At 40.2% G+C, this 15,359-nt stretch overlaps 3 protein-coding genes across 5 annotated transcripts; 1 reads left to right on the forward strand and 2 right to left on the reverse strand.

The window, feature by feature from the left end:
* Positions 1 to 36: 36 nt before the first annotated feature.
* e4f1 (E4F transcription factor 1) lies at positions 37 to 5,851 on the reverse strand. 2 transcript variants are annotated; one of them, XM_058653924.1, is made up of 14 exons: positions 5,704 to 5,851; positions 5,350 to 5,471; positions 5,201 to 5,273; positions 4,204 to 4,385; positions 3,927 to 4,047; positions 3,672 to 3,824; positions 3,340 to 3,545; positions 2,972 to 3,208; positions 2,772 to 2,877; positions 2,438 to 2,655; positions 2,130 to 2,328; positions 1,874 to 2,034; positions 1,425 to 1,487; positions 37 to 1,048 (listed from the first exon to the last, which is right to left on the reverse strand). In XM_058653924.1, the coding sequence occupies exons 1-14, from the start codon at positions 5,798 to 5,800 to the stop codon at positions 674 to 676; spliced, it is 2,313 nt and encodes a 770-aa protein (XP_058509907.1). In that variant the 5' UTR covers positions 5,801 to 5,851; the 3' UTR covers positions 37 to 673. The 2 variants fall into 2 exon arrangements, with proteins under 2 accessions (XP_058509907.1, XP_058509906.1); XM_058653923.1 differs by having other exon boundaries at positions 1,874 to 2,037.
* Positions 5,852 to 7,145: 1,294 nt separating this feature from the next.
* narfl (nuclear prelamin A recognition factor-like) lies at positions 7,146 to 11,037 on the forward strand. The gene is made up of 11 exons (XM_058654552.1): positions 7,146 to 7,262; positions 8,110 to 8,205; positions 8,290 to 8,433; positions 8,533 to 8,662; positions 8,789 to 8,923; positions 9,165 to 9,283; positions 9,422 to 9,551; positions 9,632 to 9,704; positions 9,797 to 9,934; positions 10,215 to 10,372; positions 10,480 to 11,037. The coding sequence occupies exons 1-11, from the start codon at positions 7,197 to 7,199 to the stop codon at positions 10,719 to 10,721; spliced, it is 1,431 nt and encodes a 476-aa protein (XP_058510535.1). The 5' UTR covers positions 7,146 to 7,196; the 3' UTR covers positions 10,722 to 11,037.
* Positions 11,038 to 11,073: 36 nt separating this feature from the next.
* LOC131476078 (hydroxyacylglutathione hydrolase-like protein) lies at positions 11,074 to 14,579 on the reverse strand. 2 transcript variants are annotated; one of them, XM_058654553.1, is made up of 9 exons: positions 14,440 to 14,579; positions 14,064 to 14,213; positions 13,300 to 13,364; positions 13,094 to 13,211; positions 12,866 to 12,974; positions 12,565 to 12,668; positions 12,258 to 12,359; positions 11,872 to 11,951; positions 11,074 to 11,619 (listed from the first exon to the last, which is right to left on the reverse strand). In XM_058654553.1, exons 2-9 carry the CDS (start codon positions 14,187 to 14,189, stop codon positions 11,469 to 11,471), a joined length of 855 nt encoding a protein of 284 aa, XP_058510536.1. In that variant the 5' UTR covers positions 14,190 to 14,213; positions 14,440 to 14,579; the 3' UTR covers positions 11,074 to 11,468. The 2 variants fall into 2 exon arrangements, with proteins under 2 accessions (XP_058510536.1, XP_058510537.1); XM_058654554.1 differs by having other exon boundaries at positions 11,868 to 11,951.
* Between the last annotated feature and the right edge of the window lie 780 nt (positions 14,580 to 15,359).

Raw genomic sequence — 15,359 nt, forward strand, 5'->3', positions numbered from 1 at the left:
ATCACTGGAACAAACACAGCATCAACAAAGATAACCTGCAGTCAACGTTTGTTTTTTTTTAAACAAAATAGCAGTATTTATTTGATGCGAACTCTGCTTTAGTAAATTGAGCACATTTCTGCGTCTAGTATCTGCCATGCTAGAAGGATGAATTTTGATGACCATCTTAGAACTGCAACAATGTTTCATGGGGAATTTAATTTCCCTAAAAATCCTCAGACATGCAGCCACAGATAAGACCTTTAGGAGGACACCGCCCCTCACCATGGAGACGAGTCTAAAAACATACTGTAGACAAACGGGACATTAAAAGAACCGAATGACTAAGTGAAATGATGCCATTCTAGGTAGTATAAGAAAATGTTATTTTACTTATGTAATATGAAATTTAATATAAAACTACTCAGACATTCAAGAGTGAAAACCTCACAAATGAGTTAGTTCAATAGTTGGCTAATGCAGTCAAATGCAGTGCCTCATTTCACTAAACCAATCAAAAATCAAAGCATGTGACAGACCTCGTCCTTGTGCACATTTAATTTAAAGGTTTATAACTTATTAACACTTTGGCCTTTGTTTTGTACTCGAATATCACACATGATGAATCTCATACACAGTCATTAATACTCTGCTCCACGGGTACAGTAGAGCCCACAGTTCGTGTCCACTTTTATCATACAATGACAGTCTGAATCTCCACTTCCTCTGGGGAGGTGATAACATACTCCTCTTGCTGCTGCACCACATGTATTTCCTCCTCCACTGCTTCCTCTGTGGTCACCATAGTAACTGTTCCGTCTGCCGTCTCCACGGTGCCCGACGTGGCCAGCAGAGTGCCATCGCTGATGGCAGAGGCCAGGGTCATGGCAACCTGCTCCGTCAGGCTCTCAGGTGTAGCGATGGTGATGGTGTCACCACAGTCGGAGATGGTCGGACCTTCCTCGTTTGCCCCCACGTTGCGCACGATGATCTGATGGCTGCCTGTGCCGCCGGCACCACGTGATTGGCTGACAATTCGTTGGACCACTTTCATGATGTGGTTTCCCATCTGCCAGGTGGAGGTTTGATATGAAAATAGCCACAAAATATCACAATAAAAAGTGTTTACTCAAGATGCTGATGTTTATATCTTCACTCAACCAAACTTAAGATTTAACATGTATTATGACGCTACTGTATACAGATGCTCTCATTTGTGAGTGAGTGCACGGATTTGTTGTCTCTTTAGGACGTTTTCTGGCATGAACACTGACCTCGTCAGGACTTTTAGTCTTCATGGAGACCAAATCTGGTCCTAATAAGGCAGTTTAGGGCTTATATTTGAATTGTGGCTAGGTTATGGTTAGAGTTACATTATAAAGCTTCTGTATCAAGATGCTCTCATATGTGTGTGAGAGTGTGTGAATGTAATCATGTATGCTGACCTCATTTTGACCATCTTGAATGAGTGTGACCTCTTCTTCCTGTACTTCCTCCTCCGTTTCAGTCTAGAGAATGTGACAAATAAAATCAATAACAATGACTGTTTATGAAGATCAAACAGAGGGACAATGACATAATCGACAACAAAAATCACCAAAGGTTAGAGAGCAGAGCACCTTTAATCTTGTTTTCAGTAAATTATTCTATGACAAAATACAGGTATATAGTATGAAACTTCGGGGAAAGTAAATAATTGAGCCTATTCTGGAATCTTCAACCAGCAACCTATTGTTTGTCTGCAGACAAACAGACCTTTAAGTATGTGCAATCATTTTGTGGGCGTCTACAGCCATGTTTTCATCGACATGCAGCTGTACAGCAACAGTTTTGTCAGTGTTGTTTTTCCTCTGATTAATTGCAGTGGAGAAGGAGAAGAAACATTTGCTCTCACCTTGATGATATACTCCTGTGTGTCTGCCACCACAGAGGAAAACTCCACCAGGACGGCATGAGGATCCTCTGAGATGATGGCTGCTGTAGCGAGGCTGTCTGTCGACACCTGCTCCTCTATTACTGTAACCTGCTGGTCACTGGAATCGTCCTTCTGGCAGCCTCCTGGTGGAAATATAAAACACTAGTTAATTCACTGACAACACATGGGAAGATTTACAGTGATTTTATTTTGATTCTAAACGTTCACACCTAACCTTTGGCTCGCATGTGCCGATTGAGGGTTCCATGCTCAGCAAAGCCCCGCCCACACTTTGGGCATTTAAAAGGCTTCTCCCCGGTGTGATGGCGAATATGTCGCACCAAAGAACCTTTCTCCCGAAAACCTCTCAAGCAGAACTGACACACGTAGGGTTTCTCATCACCATGAGTCCGCTGATGCACCTGCAAAGCATTCTGGGCAAGGATAGGATGCATATTTGTGTAAGATAAGTAAAACAAATAAAAACAATAGAGAAAATTCAATACAACACAAACTATTACCAGTGAATTACACTCAGATCACCTTGGTTTTGTATCCTTTGCTACATTTGGAACAGTTGTAGGGTCTCTCATCAGAATGGGCCCTCATGTGCTCACGGACATGTCCAACAGTTTTGTACAGTTTACCACACTCGCCACACTTATATCTCCTCTCACTGACATGAACTTCCATGTGTTTCTTCAGCAGGTAACCAGTCAGAAAATCTTTTGGGCAGAGTGTGCACTTAAAGGGCTTATAACCTGAAAAACATTTATTATATTTATTTTTAGATAAACAAAAAGTCAGTGTCCCACAAATAGCTATTTTTGGGAGTTAACGTGATGCCGTGAGTCTCCATTACTTATGGTGGACTTACCTACATGGCCCTTAACATGAAAGCGGAAATAGTTCACTCCCTTGAAGGAGCGATTACAGTGTGGACATGTGTACAGTTTTAATGGTTGACCATCTCCATCTTCTTCCTGTAAAAGAAACAGAGGAAGGAAGACTGCTAAAGAAACTGTGTGTGCAAATAAGTGATCGAACAAAAAAGTTTCATTATACAGTTGTTCCTACCAATGACGGCATCTCTTCTAACTCTTCTTTAATCCGGATCTCTGTCATATCTTCATCAACATCAGGACTGTCAGAAACCTCTTTATTGATTTCTTCAGTTTCCTCTAAGGTCTCCTCAACCACCGTTTCCTCAGTCTCTAGTGCAATGCCAGAGTTGATGATGGCCTGGCAGATGAGGCTGTCACCGGCTGCTGCAGCTGCAGCCAGGGCTTCTGCCTGAGACTGCTCCACAACCACCTGGACAAGTGGAGATCAACAGATAAAGAGAACAGGGTGAATGTGACATGCAGCAAAATGACTTCATATCAAAATCTCATTGACAAAACAAAACAACAAAAATTAACCAAAAGCACTTTAAGGAAACTCACCTGTTGCTCCGTTGTTGTTCCATCCACTTCCATTGTGAAGTGGACCTGGTGAAGGACCTCTTGAGAACCTGCCTCTACCACACGGACAACAGCAGTCTGAGCCTCCACCATCTCCTGCTCCTGCTCCTGCTCCTGCTCCTCAGGCTGTTGCTCCACAACCACTACCTCTTCCTGGCCATCCACTGCAGCATGGACACCGTCAACACCTGTACAATATACAAAAAGTTTGCGATTCATTAAACTGTCACGTCAGGTATTCGGAATCTACATTTAAATGCATTACTATGTGCTTTAGTAAAATAGTTTGACAATTTTATCCACATAAATCTGACCTTTTTGTATTCCATCTTTGCTGACCAGGATTTCCTTGTATTGTACAAAGCGGATCTTTTCTGTGCATGGTGTGAGAGCTTTCAGGTGTCTGGTGAGGGCACCCGACTCCCTAAAGGACTGGCCACAGAGAGTACAGCGATACGGCCGCTCATCTACAAGAGAGCAAGGAAAGAGAACAGCTTGATTATTAGGTCAAAGATAAATGTAAGTTTCCAATCTACTTAAAAAAACAGTTCCTATGTTCCACTCTGTACCAGTGTGACGGCGGTTGTGGCGAATCAGGGAACCTTTAGTACGGAAGGAGGTTTCACACAGGTCACATGAGAAGTTCTTCTGGTCACTGTGGGTTTTTATGTGCGTTCTCAAGATGTTGCTCTGTTGGGAGAAAAGAAAACAGGGGGTTATTTGAGAATCAACAGCAGCAACATGCAGTGTAGTAAACAACCTGCCTCGCAACAACCAGAAAATCCCATGTACCTCATGTAAAACAATAACATGTTTTAAGACACCCAAATGAAATGTGTGACTCACTGTTTTAAATGTCTTTTCACAAAGTTGGCAAATGTAACGTCCCTCTGGGTTGACTTTGTAAACAGGCCTCTCACTGTCTGCATTGTCAGATGTGGATCCTTCTGTTCCATCAGACTGGTCAGGGACTTTATGAGCAGTGACTTTCTTCCTGCGACCTCGACCCAACTGACCACTGCTTTCATCTGTGTACAAATAGGCATAATAAGAATGTAATGCTGAAGTGAAGCATTTTTAAACAAAGATAACATGTAGTATTATTAAATGGCCAACCTTTTAAAAAGTTTAAATTTGATGCTTTGTCAATTAACTATTGGGTATCCTGATAAGGTAGTTTTGAGCAGAGGACTGGATAAGCAAAAACTGGAACAAGCCATTTTATCTGCTGTCAGTTTCCCTGCATTTTGTGCATTAAACAATCATTCATTACATTCTATGTTTGTGTTTTGCCTAGATTACAAACCCCCAAAACGAAAAAAATTTTTAACACAGCCATGTGTTTACGATGACTCTTCAAAAGGCTAAAGAAAAGAGATGGGTATGGATACACACTAATTAGGTACACCAAGCAAAAGGAAATCTGGATCTAAATACAGCAGTCATGATTGACAGCTTCAACATTGAGCTTTTCCTTAGAGTTAATTTTTGAAACTCTACCGTGTTATGTAGTTTTGTGTTTTAGCCTTGCATAAGGCTTCCGTTACAACAACTGTCATCCTTCACAACATCCATGGACAGTATTCCTCTTTTCCTCCTGCCTGGCAGCTCCATCATCAACAAGTTGTGTCCAATATAATCACTCTCTCCTCTACACTGACCAAACCAGCTGAACCTGGCCTCTCTTACTGTATTTCCAAACTATTCAACCTGAGCTGTCCCACGAATACGCTCATTTCTAATCCTGTTCATCCACCAAATATCTCCAATGCACAGTTGACCCAGGTAAGTGTGTCATATCTAATACGAGGCATAATAATAAGTCGTTAAATGCCGTCCTTACCATTAGTGATCTCCCCTGGCTCATCTAATGATGTTTTCACCTCAGAGGAAGTTGATACATTGGCGTCAGCAACCTACCAAAACACACATTTTAACATTTGTTAAGTTGTAAATTTGTTCATATACAAAACAAAGCATCACTGCTCATACCTCGTGGTTGTCACCCAGGCTGCTCGTCTCTCGCCTGCAGCTTTGGTGCAGCTTGTGTTGGATGAAAGCCTCCAGCGAGGAAAACTCGGACTGACAACGTCCACATTTGTGCACATCTTCATCTGAGGGCACACAAACAAAACCATTCTGCATGAGACACCGTTTTGCGGCGTGAATGCTGCAAGCTACCAGCTAGCCGATGGCAACATTTGTAAACACTGCCGGACACTGATATGCAGTGAGAACGCAAACTAGCCAATGTTGCTAGAGGCAGCTAGCTGTTAGCAACATTTCACGATGGCCTAAACGCAGCAAGTAAAAACTGTTTTTGTAGAGTTGTTGTAAAGTGCTTACCTTCATCTCCCAGTGTTGTCTGAATGGTGATTGTCTCGGTGCCGTTATCCGTTTGCTCACTCTCTGTTTCTGCCGTATGATTATTTTCTACACTCATGTCGTTCGAATTCTCCGTCCCTGTCGCAACGCTGCTGCGCGGATGGAAAACATGGCGGATTTACGACCCCGTAGTCATAACAACAAAAAGAGCGCCTGTGTCTTTTCACTGGCAGAGAAGGCAGCACATCGACCTTTAAAATGTTCACTTATAACTCTCTTGAGTTGATGTATTTACAGTGTTATAATATTACAAAGTACAAATACTCTGTTACTGTACTTAAGTAAAAATTCACGTATCTGTACTTTGTAATTAATGTTTCTAGCAACTCCACATTCCCTGAATAAATAGTGTAATTTTACTCCACTACATACTATTTTTGTTACTAGTTACTACCAAATAAAATCAGAAGAAGAAGAGTTGGTAATGGTCTGTATTTATATAAAGCTTTTCTAGTCTTGATGAGCTACTTTACACTATAGTTTTGCCATTCACGTGCTTCAACATGGGGTGAAGTGTATGCTCAAGGACATATATAGACTAGCAGAGCCAGGAATTGAACTCACACCATTCCATTTGAAAGACATCTCGCCCTACCACTGAGCTACCATCATTCCCCCTCACCTTTTTAAATACTGTTTACTTAAGTAAACTTAAGTACATTTTATATCAGAAAATTAATTTTGATACTTACATTTACATTTAAGCATTTACCAGACACTTTTATCCAAAGCGACTTACAAAAGAGGAATAAGCTACATAGAAGTAGTCTTGGAAAGATAGGACCAGTGGACACTGTACTTAAGTATAGTAAATGTCATAAACTTTAAGACTTTTACTTAACTAATATAAAAAGTGACTTCTGCTTCTACAAGTTATTTTCTGATAAGATACTTACTCAAGTATCCTTTTTAGGTACTTTATACAAGACTGGATGTGTATTATATTGCTTTAGGTTTTATGTGGGATAAATGTTAATTTACAGATAATGTATGTTATTGATTTATTTTGAGAAATGCACTTCTTATATCATATCTAAAGTTTGATTTTGTTTTCTCTCACATGCCAAAACGATGTTGTTGTTCCTGTTGTAGTATTACACGTGAGCGATATTTTTATTATTTATTTATTTATTTAAACTTCACATTTACAACTTTGTAAGGCATTTGTACGGTTATAGATACAAAAAACATGGAAATACAACATACAATAAAAAAAACCCACACAATTTAAATACAAAAATAAAGGAGAACGAAAGGAAAGGAGAACAAAAAAAGACTTACTCCGTTTGTGTGGTCATTATTTATTAATGCATAAAGGCTTGAAAAGGTAAAACATGAATCATCAGGTCCAATGTCGTGTTCTCTATCATTACGAGGGAGATGACAGCTGAATCAACCAGATCCAGCTATTCACGACACAAAAAGTAAACAACGATCACTTTACGGCAGTAAGAATGGCGTCGCACTTTAGCGGTGTACTACAGTTGACGGATTTGGATGACTTTATCACTCCCTCTCAGGTAGTATATACGTTTTACTCGCAGATAAGACCACATATTCACGTCGTGATGAGGTTGAACAGTAAAAAGGAGCAGTCAAAGCTACACAAGGAACCGAATAATGTCTCGTCTGGGCTGTTAAAGGCGAAATGATGTAATGCCCGTGTGCACTTAGCCTGTTGCTAAGTTTAGCTCTATTATCACCCCTATAAAATAAACCTGTGCCTTTAGTTGCTATGTTAAAATTTTATTTTTAAAGTGTAATATACTACTGCAGCTACTCATTTCTAATTGAATATCCCTGTGGCAACGTTTAAGATGTTTATTTGACTTTGACATAAATATTACGAAACTTGTCTAAATATGCCAGACACTAGTTGGCTATAGTTTCTTCTCTGTAGTTCATGGCCCGGTGTTATAATTGGCGTCATTGGCAATTCTGAGTTTTATTTCACTGTTTTTGACCTGGCATTTTCTGTCCTCTTTGACCTTTGCAAACATGCTGCTGAATCAGTTCAAAAGCATCGTTTCACCCCATATCTATTCCACCTATTGTTTTGTTTCCTGTTACATGGTAATGTGTATGTGTTGTCCTGTCTTAGGCACTGTGTAGTGTGGTCATAATTAAGATCAAGATCTGAATCTTAAGCATAGAATACAAATACTGTATTGAAATTAGATTTCTCTTTTACCTCATTGGCTATATAGCTTCAAAAACACTGATTCCTTAACAAATTGCCCATAACAGGAATGGGAATGATGTTTTTAACTGTATTGTAAAATCTTGTTTTTCAGATCTATTAATAAAACCCAGCACCAGTATTTTGTAGTTTGTTTTACACATGTTTTTGTTGAACCTATTTTTCAGGAATGTGTCAAACCTGTCAAAGTAGAGAAGAAACAGGGAAGATCGGTGGCCAGAATTCAAATAGAAGATGATGGAAGTTACATCCAAGTCAACCCTGTGAGTGTTGATTCTAAAACAAAATATATGTGTAGACGATGAAAGCTGAAATAATGCACTTGAATCACATTTGCTTGTTCACAGGATGGTGGTAAGAAGAAACTTGAAAAAGCAAAAATCACACTGAATGACTGTTTGGCCTGCAGTGGCTGCATCACCTCTGCCGAGAGTGTCCTCATCACACAACAGAGCCACGAGGAACTCTTTAAAGTGCTGCAGAATAACAAGGTATAGTTAGATACATGTGTTTCAAGTTTTGATTATTATGATTCTGGACAAGATTGCTTTTGCAGCATTACTAATGATTTCAATAATTTTGTTTCTCAGGCAACTGCAACTGAGCAGAAGGTTGTCGTGGTGTCTGTGTCGCCACAGTCCAGAGCCTCTCTTGCAGCATCCTATAATCTCAGCAGTAGTGAGGCAGGCAGGAGACTTACTACTTTTTTCAAAGGCATTGGTGAGTTCAAATGTTACTTTTCAAATTATAGTATATAAAGTAAAACATAAAATGACAATGGGATGGTTTGATTTAGGCAGGGAGTCACCCCTGAAGATGCATGATAGCTTCTTCTGTTTTTTTCAGGGGTCCATCATGTGTTCGACACAAGCTTCAGCCGGACCTTCAGTCTGCTGGAGAGTCAGAGAGAGTTTGTGGAGCGGTTCCAGAGGAAGGAGCAGGACAAAAAAACCCTGCCGATGTTGACATCTGCTTGTCCAGGTATTCCACTAAAAGCCTTGAACGTCCTGGCCTGTGTTACATGTTATAATCATTTACCCTTCTTATTTCCTATCACCAACCAATCAAGAAAGAGAAACACTGTTAATTTATTGACAAACCTTTAATTGAATAAAACTTAATTTATAAATGTTTTTCTCAACACATTTATTTTGTTTGCCCAAAGACAATCAGTCAGATGTAGTTTTGTTATTATTTGTGTGTTTGTGTCTGATTTACATAGGTTGGATATGTTATGCAGAGAAGACACATGGAGAGTTTATCCTTCCATACATAAGTACAACCCGCTCCCCCCAGCAAATGATGGGTTCACTGGTTAAGGGCTATTTTGCTGAACAACAGGTAAGGTTTGTTAAAGATTTAGTATCTAGGCAAATTGGGAAGGTGAACTTATCCACTGCTGGTGGATGGCCGCTATGAATATATGTAGATATATGAAAAAGATGAGCAGCCATTGAGGTGTTTATTGTGTGTTTTTAGGGCCTAAGTCCACAGCAGATCTATCATGTGGCTGTAATGCCTTGCTTTGACAAGAAACTTGAAGCATCAAGGTCAGACTTCTACCTAAGTAAAGCTGAGACCAGAGAGGTGGACTGTGTCATCACCTCAGGTAGTGTATGTACCCCATGATGCTGCTAGTGTGTATGAATATAAATGTATCTCATTTGTATTTCCCATTGTGTCATAAAGGAGAGGTTCAGAAAATGCTGGAGGAGAAAGATGTGTCCCTTAATGATTTGGAGCCTGCAGCCCTGGAAACATTGTACGTTCTGTGCATTTTTGTTTTTTTGTTAGCCTGTTGCTACTTTTTACCAGAACAACAGTTGAACTTATTCTAATCATTTCACTTAACAGGTTCACTAATGTTAGTGAGGATGAGTTCCTGAGTCATGCTGGGAGTGGATCAGGGGGTTACCTCCATCATGTCTTCACCTATGCTGCCAAGCAGCTATTTGGAGAGGAAGTGCAGGAACTCACGTACAAGACCCTCAGGTTAGTTTGTCTCAACAGCACTTAATAATTCAAAATAATTGTGCATTCTGGATTAGTTACAATGTAATTCATTATAAATCAAGTTGCAGTGCTTGTTATAAACATTCAAAAGCTTTTCACATGAGTCATGCACAATTATGTCACCAATCAAGTATCCTGCTTCATTGTTTTTAGAATGTTCATTTGTATAAATGAAATAAGTAATTGCACCAACGTACTTGTCTTCTGTCTTCTATTGTTTCTGTGTAATGCCCCCGTATTCCCAACCCCTCTGCCGCAGAAATAAAGACTTCCAGGAAGTGACACTTGAGAAGGATGGAGAAGTCCTGCTCAGCTTTGCTTCCACATATGGGTTCCGTAACATCCAGAACCTGGTGCAGAAACTCAAGAGGGGCAAGTCACCTTACGACTTTGTTGAAGTTATGGCCTGTCCATCAGGTAAGAAGAAGACACACAATCAAGAATTTCTAAAAATGTGCCTGTATTTTTGTAGCTTTTTGCTTATTGCAACTGCAGTAATTTGTCTCCTATGTGTTAATAATCAGGATGTCTAAATGGTGGTGGACAGGTGAAGGCCTCACCTGGTCAGAACCAAAAGGATGTTCTCCAGAAGGTTGAGGAGCTTTACCATGCAGAGTGCACCCAGTCACCAGAAGATGACACGCGTGTGGCTGAGCTATATCAATTATGGCTCCACAGCGTGGGGGAGGAGAGAGCCAAGGAGCTGCTGCACACACAATACCATACAGTAGAGAAGATGGTCAATGGACTCACTATGAAGTGGTGATATAATATTACAGAGCCGTCCTACTATGCCAAGACTGTTGAGGGAGCGGAGAGAAGGGTTATGTGGACACTGCTGAATATAAAACCTTTAAAAGGTAGACCAAAAGCTGATCCGATATCGTGAGAGCCTAGATTAATAGATCTTATATCTAAGATCAACCAAATTATGTGTAATGTCTGACAAAGAGCCCCAGCACCATTAATCATCCTTGGAAATTTTTTAATAAACTCACATTTTGAAAATGTGAGCTAATGGACAAAATATAATTCCTAGTACACATGCATACATATTTATATATAAATAAATGTTGAAAGGATTTTTGTGAAATGTGATGACTCTTTCCAACAGAAGATGGATTCAGACTGATATGTTTTATTGAATCTTGATTCTGTCGTACAATTATTGTTTGGCAAAGAGACGAGGTTAAGTCCAGAGAGAAAGCATTAAGTCACATTTATAGTCATGTACTCTCTTGTCTTTTCTGCCCATGTGGCGGAGTTTCTAACTTTATCATATAGGCTACCTGTCCTAAATGCTGTCTCAATGACAGACACTTAAGTCTTTAGTAAATTATTTGTAGTTATCTAGCGTTCAACTGCAAAAGTTGGAAAAAAGAACCACTGGAAAGTATACACACAGCCTGACTCTGCAGGCATTTGCCTTGCTTCCGTCTTTCAAACCATTACCTCCTTGATAGATGAAATATAGCAGATAGATGACAGATGATGCAAGCTCTGAAAATGGAACTCAGGGTCGTAGAAGCCCCCACTCCAAAGCCAGCATGGCGTGGGGAGGAAGTCTCTCCTTTGGCTTCTTAAACTTGTCCTTCTCCTTTCGAAGGACCCTCAGCACCTCGATGGGATCGGTCTTCCCTGTGAACTTCTGCACTCCTTCCTCCCTACAGGAAAGAAAGAGAATGAATTAGGACTGAAACAAAGTGTGATATGATACAAAACTCCGGCAGGAAACTTGTTAATTCAAGAAGCCACTTTGACTGACATCCTGCGAAATTCGCTCACCAGAAGCTGTGCCTGTTTCAGCAGCCTATTAAATAGAGTAGACTATGCTGTAAGGAGTATACATAATAAAGTCCTCTCCTGAAGCAACACTAGCCCTAGCACTAGAATGAAATGTAATTATACAAACACACGAGAGGCGAAGAAAGGGGTTGTAATCAAACTCCTCCATTAGGGTAGATGGCACAGTGGGTTTGTCGTCATCATCTCTCGCCTGCAGACAAAAGATAGTCCGGCTATTCAACAAATAAATAATAATGTAAGAGAGATTATTTATTACATTTAAGACAATATTCAATATTCAATCAGCAAATAAAGTAGCATATTGATATTATTATCCTGCTGCAGGGCATACATCAATAAAACTCTATTTTTATTAGGTTTTAGTAAGATTTACATCTTTAATGTAATCCACTGGGTTTGGGGCAAGGAGAGACTGGGTTTGAACTCTTGTCAACAGTAAAAAAAAAAACCAAAAACCTGGAAATATTCTTAAGCAAGTTTAAATTAAACAGTTTACCCTGGCCCAGCTGAGCATCTCCTTAACCTTCTCGTTCTCTGGTTCAACCAGCATGGCAAACTTCAGGTTCTTAATGGTATACTCGTGTCCGCAGAATATCTTCTACAGGACAACAAAAGCATGAGTTCAAGTCACACACACAAGTAGATTTTGAGCCAAGCTGAAATCAAACCCTCCATTGTACGTGCTATTTATTCATTCGTGTGACTCAGTCTCACTCCAGCTCTTATCTGAGGTCAAACTCAGCTGCAGTTCACACTGTGGCAGCAGCAGCAAATAACACAAAAAAAAAGAAAATCCCACTGACCGAGTCTTGAGGAAGGGAGCCCAGAACCTGGATCAGATTGTGGTACATCTGTTCTGCCGTACCCTCAAGAAACCGGCCACATCCACCAATAAAAAGCGTATCCCCTAACAACAGCAACAAACACAGTGATCAGCCCAACTCATACTGCACTACAAGGAGAAAGCAAATGTGCTGGTCAACAAGGTTTAATAGCTCTGTTTTTGCCTTGTAACGCAGTGGGTGAAGTGTGCTGGTAAAAAAAACCTGCATGTATCAAATGACAACTGTTTCACCAGCACTTTTATGTTTATAGACAAAAGACCTGTGAACACAGCAGGGGCGTCAGTGCACTCATCCTCCCACACAAAGTAGCACATGTGACCAGAGGTATGGCAGGGAGTAAACAGGCATCTCACATTGATTGAGTTAAACTGCAAATGGACAAAACACAAAACATCAAAAAAAGACAATGTGACAGAGAGAGAGAATGAATTACTGTGCTGATTTAAAAAAAAAAAACGAGATTTTACTCCTGTTACTTTGTGGGCACCTTGAGTTCCTGAGCGTCGATCACTTTATCAGTCAGACCCCCAATCCGATCATCGCCCCCAAACACCCTCAGTCCAGGAACCTCCTTCAGCAGTGACTCGTTCCCACGAGCATGGTCCCTGCTCAGTGAGCACAGGTGCACTTATTACGTTTGCTTTGGTCTGTTTTGGGGATTATGTTTTTTTTACACCAATAATCTGTTCTTACCAGTGATGGTGTGTGGTGAGAACAGACGTCAGAGACAAGCCCTCTCTCTTGACAATTTCAAGCAGCTGGGGAAAAAAAGCAACTATTGTAAAAAATGTATATTTAGGATGAACAATTTACTCCATTCAAACTTTAACAATTAAAGTGTATAATTTGTTAGTGTGACCATGTGTTATCAGTGACTTTGGATGTGTATTGTTATGGTCAACTGATTTTATTTTAAGTGAGTGAGTCTTCGAGATCATCTTCTACCACTTTATCCTCCACATAAGGGCCACGGAGGACGCTGGTTCCAATCCCAGCAGACAGGGCGAAAGGCGGGCTACACTCTGGACAGGTCGCCAGTCCATCACAGGTCAACATAGAGACAATTAACTATTCCCTCTCACACTCACACCTATTTAGAGTGAATTTAGAGTGTCCAATTTACCTGATCCCCAAATCTGCATGTTTTTGACATGACCCTCATGACTGTGGGAGGAAACTGGAGAACTCGGAGTAAAACCAGTTTTAAACAATGCTTGAAATAAATTATCTTAATTTCTTTATTGTTTTTTTGATCATTGTTTTTATTCGAATTATTTTGTGAGATAAGCACATGCAACATAAACACATAACACATAAATATAACAAGTGTGGTCACATGGTTGACTTTGTGGGTCCACTTTTGACCCACTCCAGATTTGAGTAAAGTCCCTGCAGTCACCACCACAAACATCTGAGATGCACAAGAATGAGGATCCATCCCTGCGTGCTTGTCTTACCCGGTGAGGTACAGCAGGGTCCACCGCTATCGCCTGTTTAGTCTGCTCCTCTATGATCAGGTACATGTAGTTATCCTCAAGGATGGAGATCACCTTTACCTTCATGGCGCCACCACACTCGCGCATGCGCACCACCGTGCGCGACGCTTACTGTTCGTTTGGAGACAAATCAATCACTTGTGTTACTTGTCATCAATGCCCTCTTCGCTTTTTGTTAATATTGTGAATAAACACAGATTTAAAAAAAAAAAAAAAATACTGCTGTTCACTGCAGACTCGTTAAAACAACCTTCAAATCAGGCTAAGATTGTCTGCAGCTCAAACACTAATGATCGAATACATTGTTTGCACGAGAATAGGAAAAACCTCCTGTTACCTGAGTGAAGCAGAGTCCGGCTATTCTGTTTTTACTCGTGAGGCTGAGGGGAGTCATCGTTGTGCTGAATTTCTGACTTCAAAGCAGGAAGTTATCGCGACAACAACACACTCGCATACAGGCAGCATGTCAGGTCAAATCCAAGACATTTTAATCGAACCGGGAACTTTCAAACTATTATTCACCCTATATTCTTATTCAAAGATGCGAATTTCCTAATATGAATTACCATTACTAAATAAATTAAAAGTATAGAGTTAACCCTTGGTCCAAATGTGATACGTAACACTGAGTTTTCACTATTCAAAGATTAAATCACACTGCCATGTTTGTTTGTTTTTTATTTTATTCTTCAGAATTTTGATATTTAGCCAATTTTACAACAATTGTTTAGTTATCTGTCAATAAACATAGCTGGTTCAAATCCTGGGAAGGGCCAAGGGCTGGGGTACCCCTGAGCAAGGCACCCAATCCCCCATTGCTCACTGTTCCTGCGTCCGGTTTGTGTGTGTGTTCACTACTGTTGTTTAACATCCAGTTAAATCAATGAATGATTTAATGATAATGACAATAGAAAATTCCAATAATTCCAAAACACTTATGAAAGTACTGACCAGCTGTCCTGCCTGCAGCATTGACATTTCCCCGATCACTCATTGGTGACGCACACTTGAGCAAACTCACAACTGGTTCTCTTCATTGTAAAGGGAACAACATAGCACTTTGGATTCCATAATTGAGCTCAACTAAAAAACAAGAAGACATCTGTCAGGAACATATCTGAACATAGAAGACTGTTGTTTTTTTTGTATTATTCTGTCTTCTTATATGTGGTTTATTTGACATTTCTCCATATCAATTCAATAGGCTACTACGTTAAAACAATACTCATCCAGACTCATTAGCCACATTCTGTACCC

The sequence above is a fragment of the Solea solea genome, chromosome 16 (genome assembly GCF_958295425.1).
Source record: "Solea solea chromosome 16, fSolSol10.1, whole genome shotgun sequence".
Classification (NCBI taxonomy): Eukaryota; Metazoa; Chordata; class Actinopteri; order Pleuronectiformes; family Soleidae; genus Solea; species Solea solea.

Bases quoted from the DNA above. Each gene is read 5' to 3' on its own strand.
- e4f1 (XM_058653923.1), bottom strand. From the start codon at position 5,800: ATGAGTGTAGAAAATAATCATACGGCAGAAACAGAGAGTGAGCAAACG. The intron at 3,209-3,339 runs GTGAGTTTCCTT...CCACTTGTCCAG, and splicing joins GAACAACAACGGAGCAACAG to GTGGTTGTGGAGCAGTCTCA. The intron at 2,656-2,771 runs GTAAGTCCACCA...AATGTTTTTCAG, and splicing joins TCATGTTAAGGGCCATGTAG to GTTATAAGCCCTTTAAGTGC.
- LOC131476078 (XM_058654553.1), bottom strand. From the start codon at position 14,189: ATGCGCGAGTGTGGTGGCGCCATGAAGGTAAAGGTGATCTCCATCCTT. The intron at 12,669-12,865 runs GTCTTTTGTCTA...TGCTGTTGTTAG, and splicing joins CGCCCCTGCTGTGTTCACAG to GGGATACGCTTTTTATTGGT. The intron at 11,620-11,871 runs GTGTGTTTGTAT...TCTTTCCTGTAG, and splicing joins AACCCCTTTCTTCGCCTCTC to GGAGGAAGGAGTGCAGAAGT.
- narfl (XM_058654552.1), top strand. From the start codon at position 7,197: ATGGCGTCGCACTTTAGCGGTGTACTACAGTTGACGGATTTGGATGAC. The intron at 7,263-8,109 runs GTAGTATATACG...CCTATTTTTCAG, and splicing joins ACTTTATCACTCCCTCTCAG to GAATGTGTCAAACCTGTCAA. The intron at 8,663-8,788 runs GTGAGTTCAAAT...TGTTTTTTTCAG, and splicing joins TACTTTTTTCAAAGGCATTG to GGGTCCATCATGTGTTCGAC.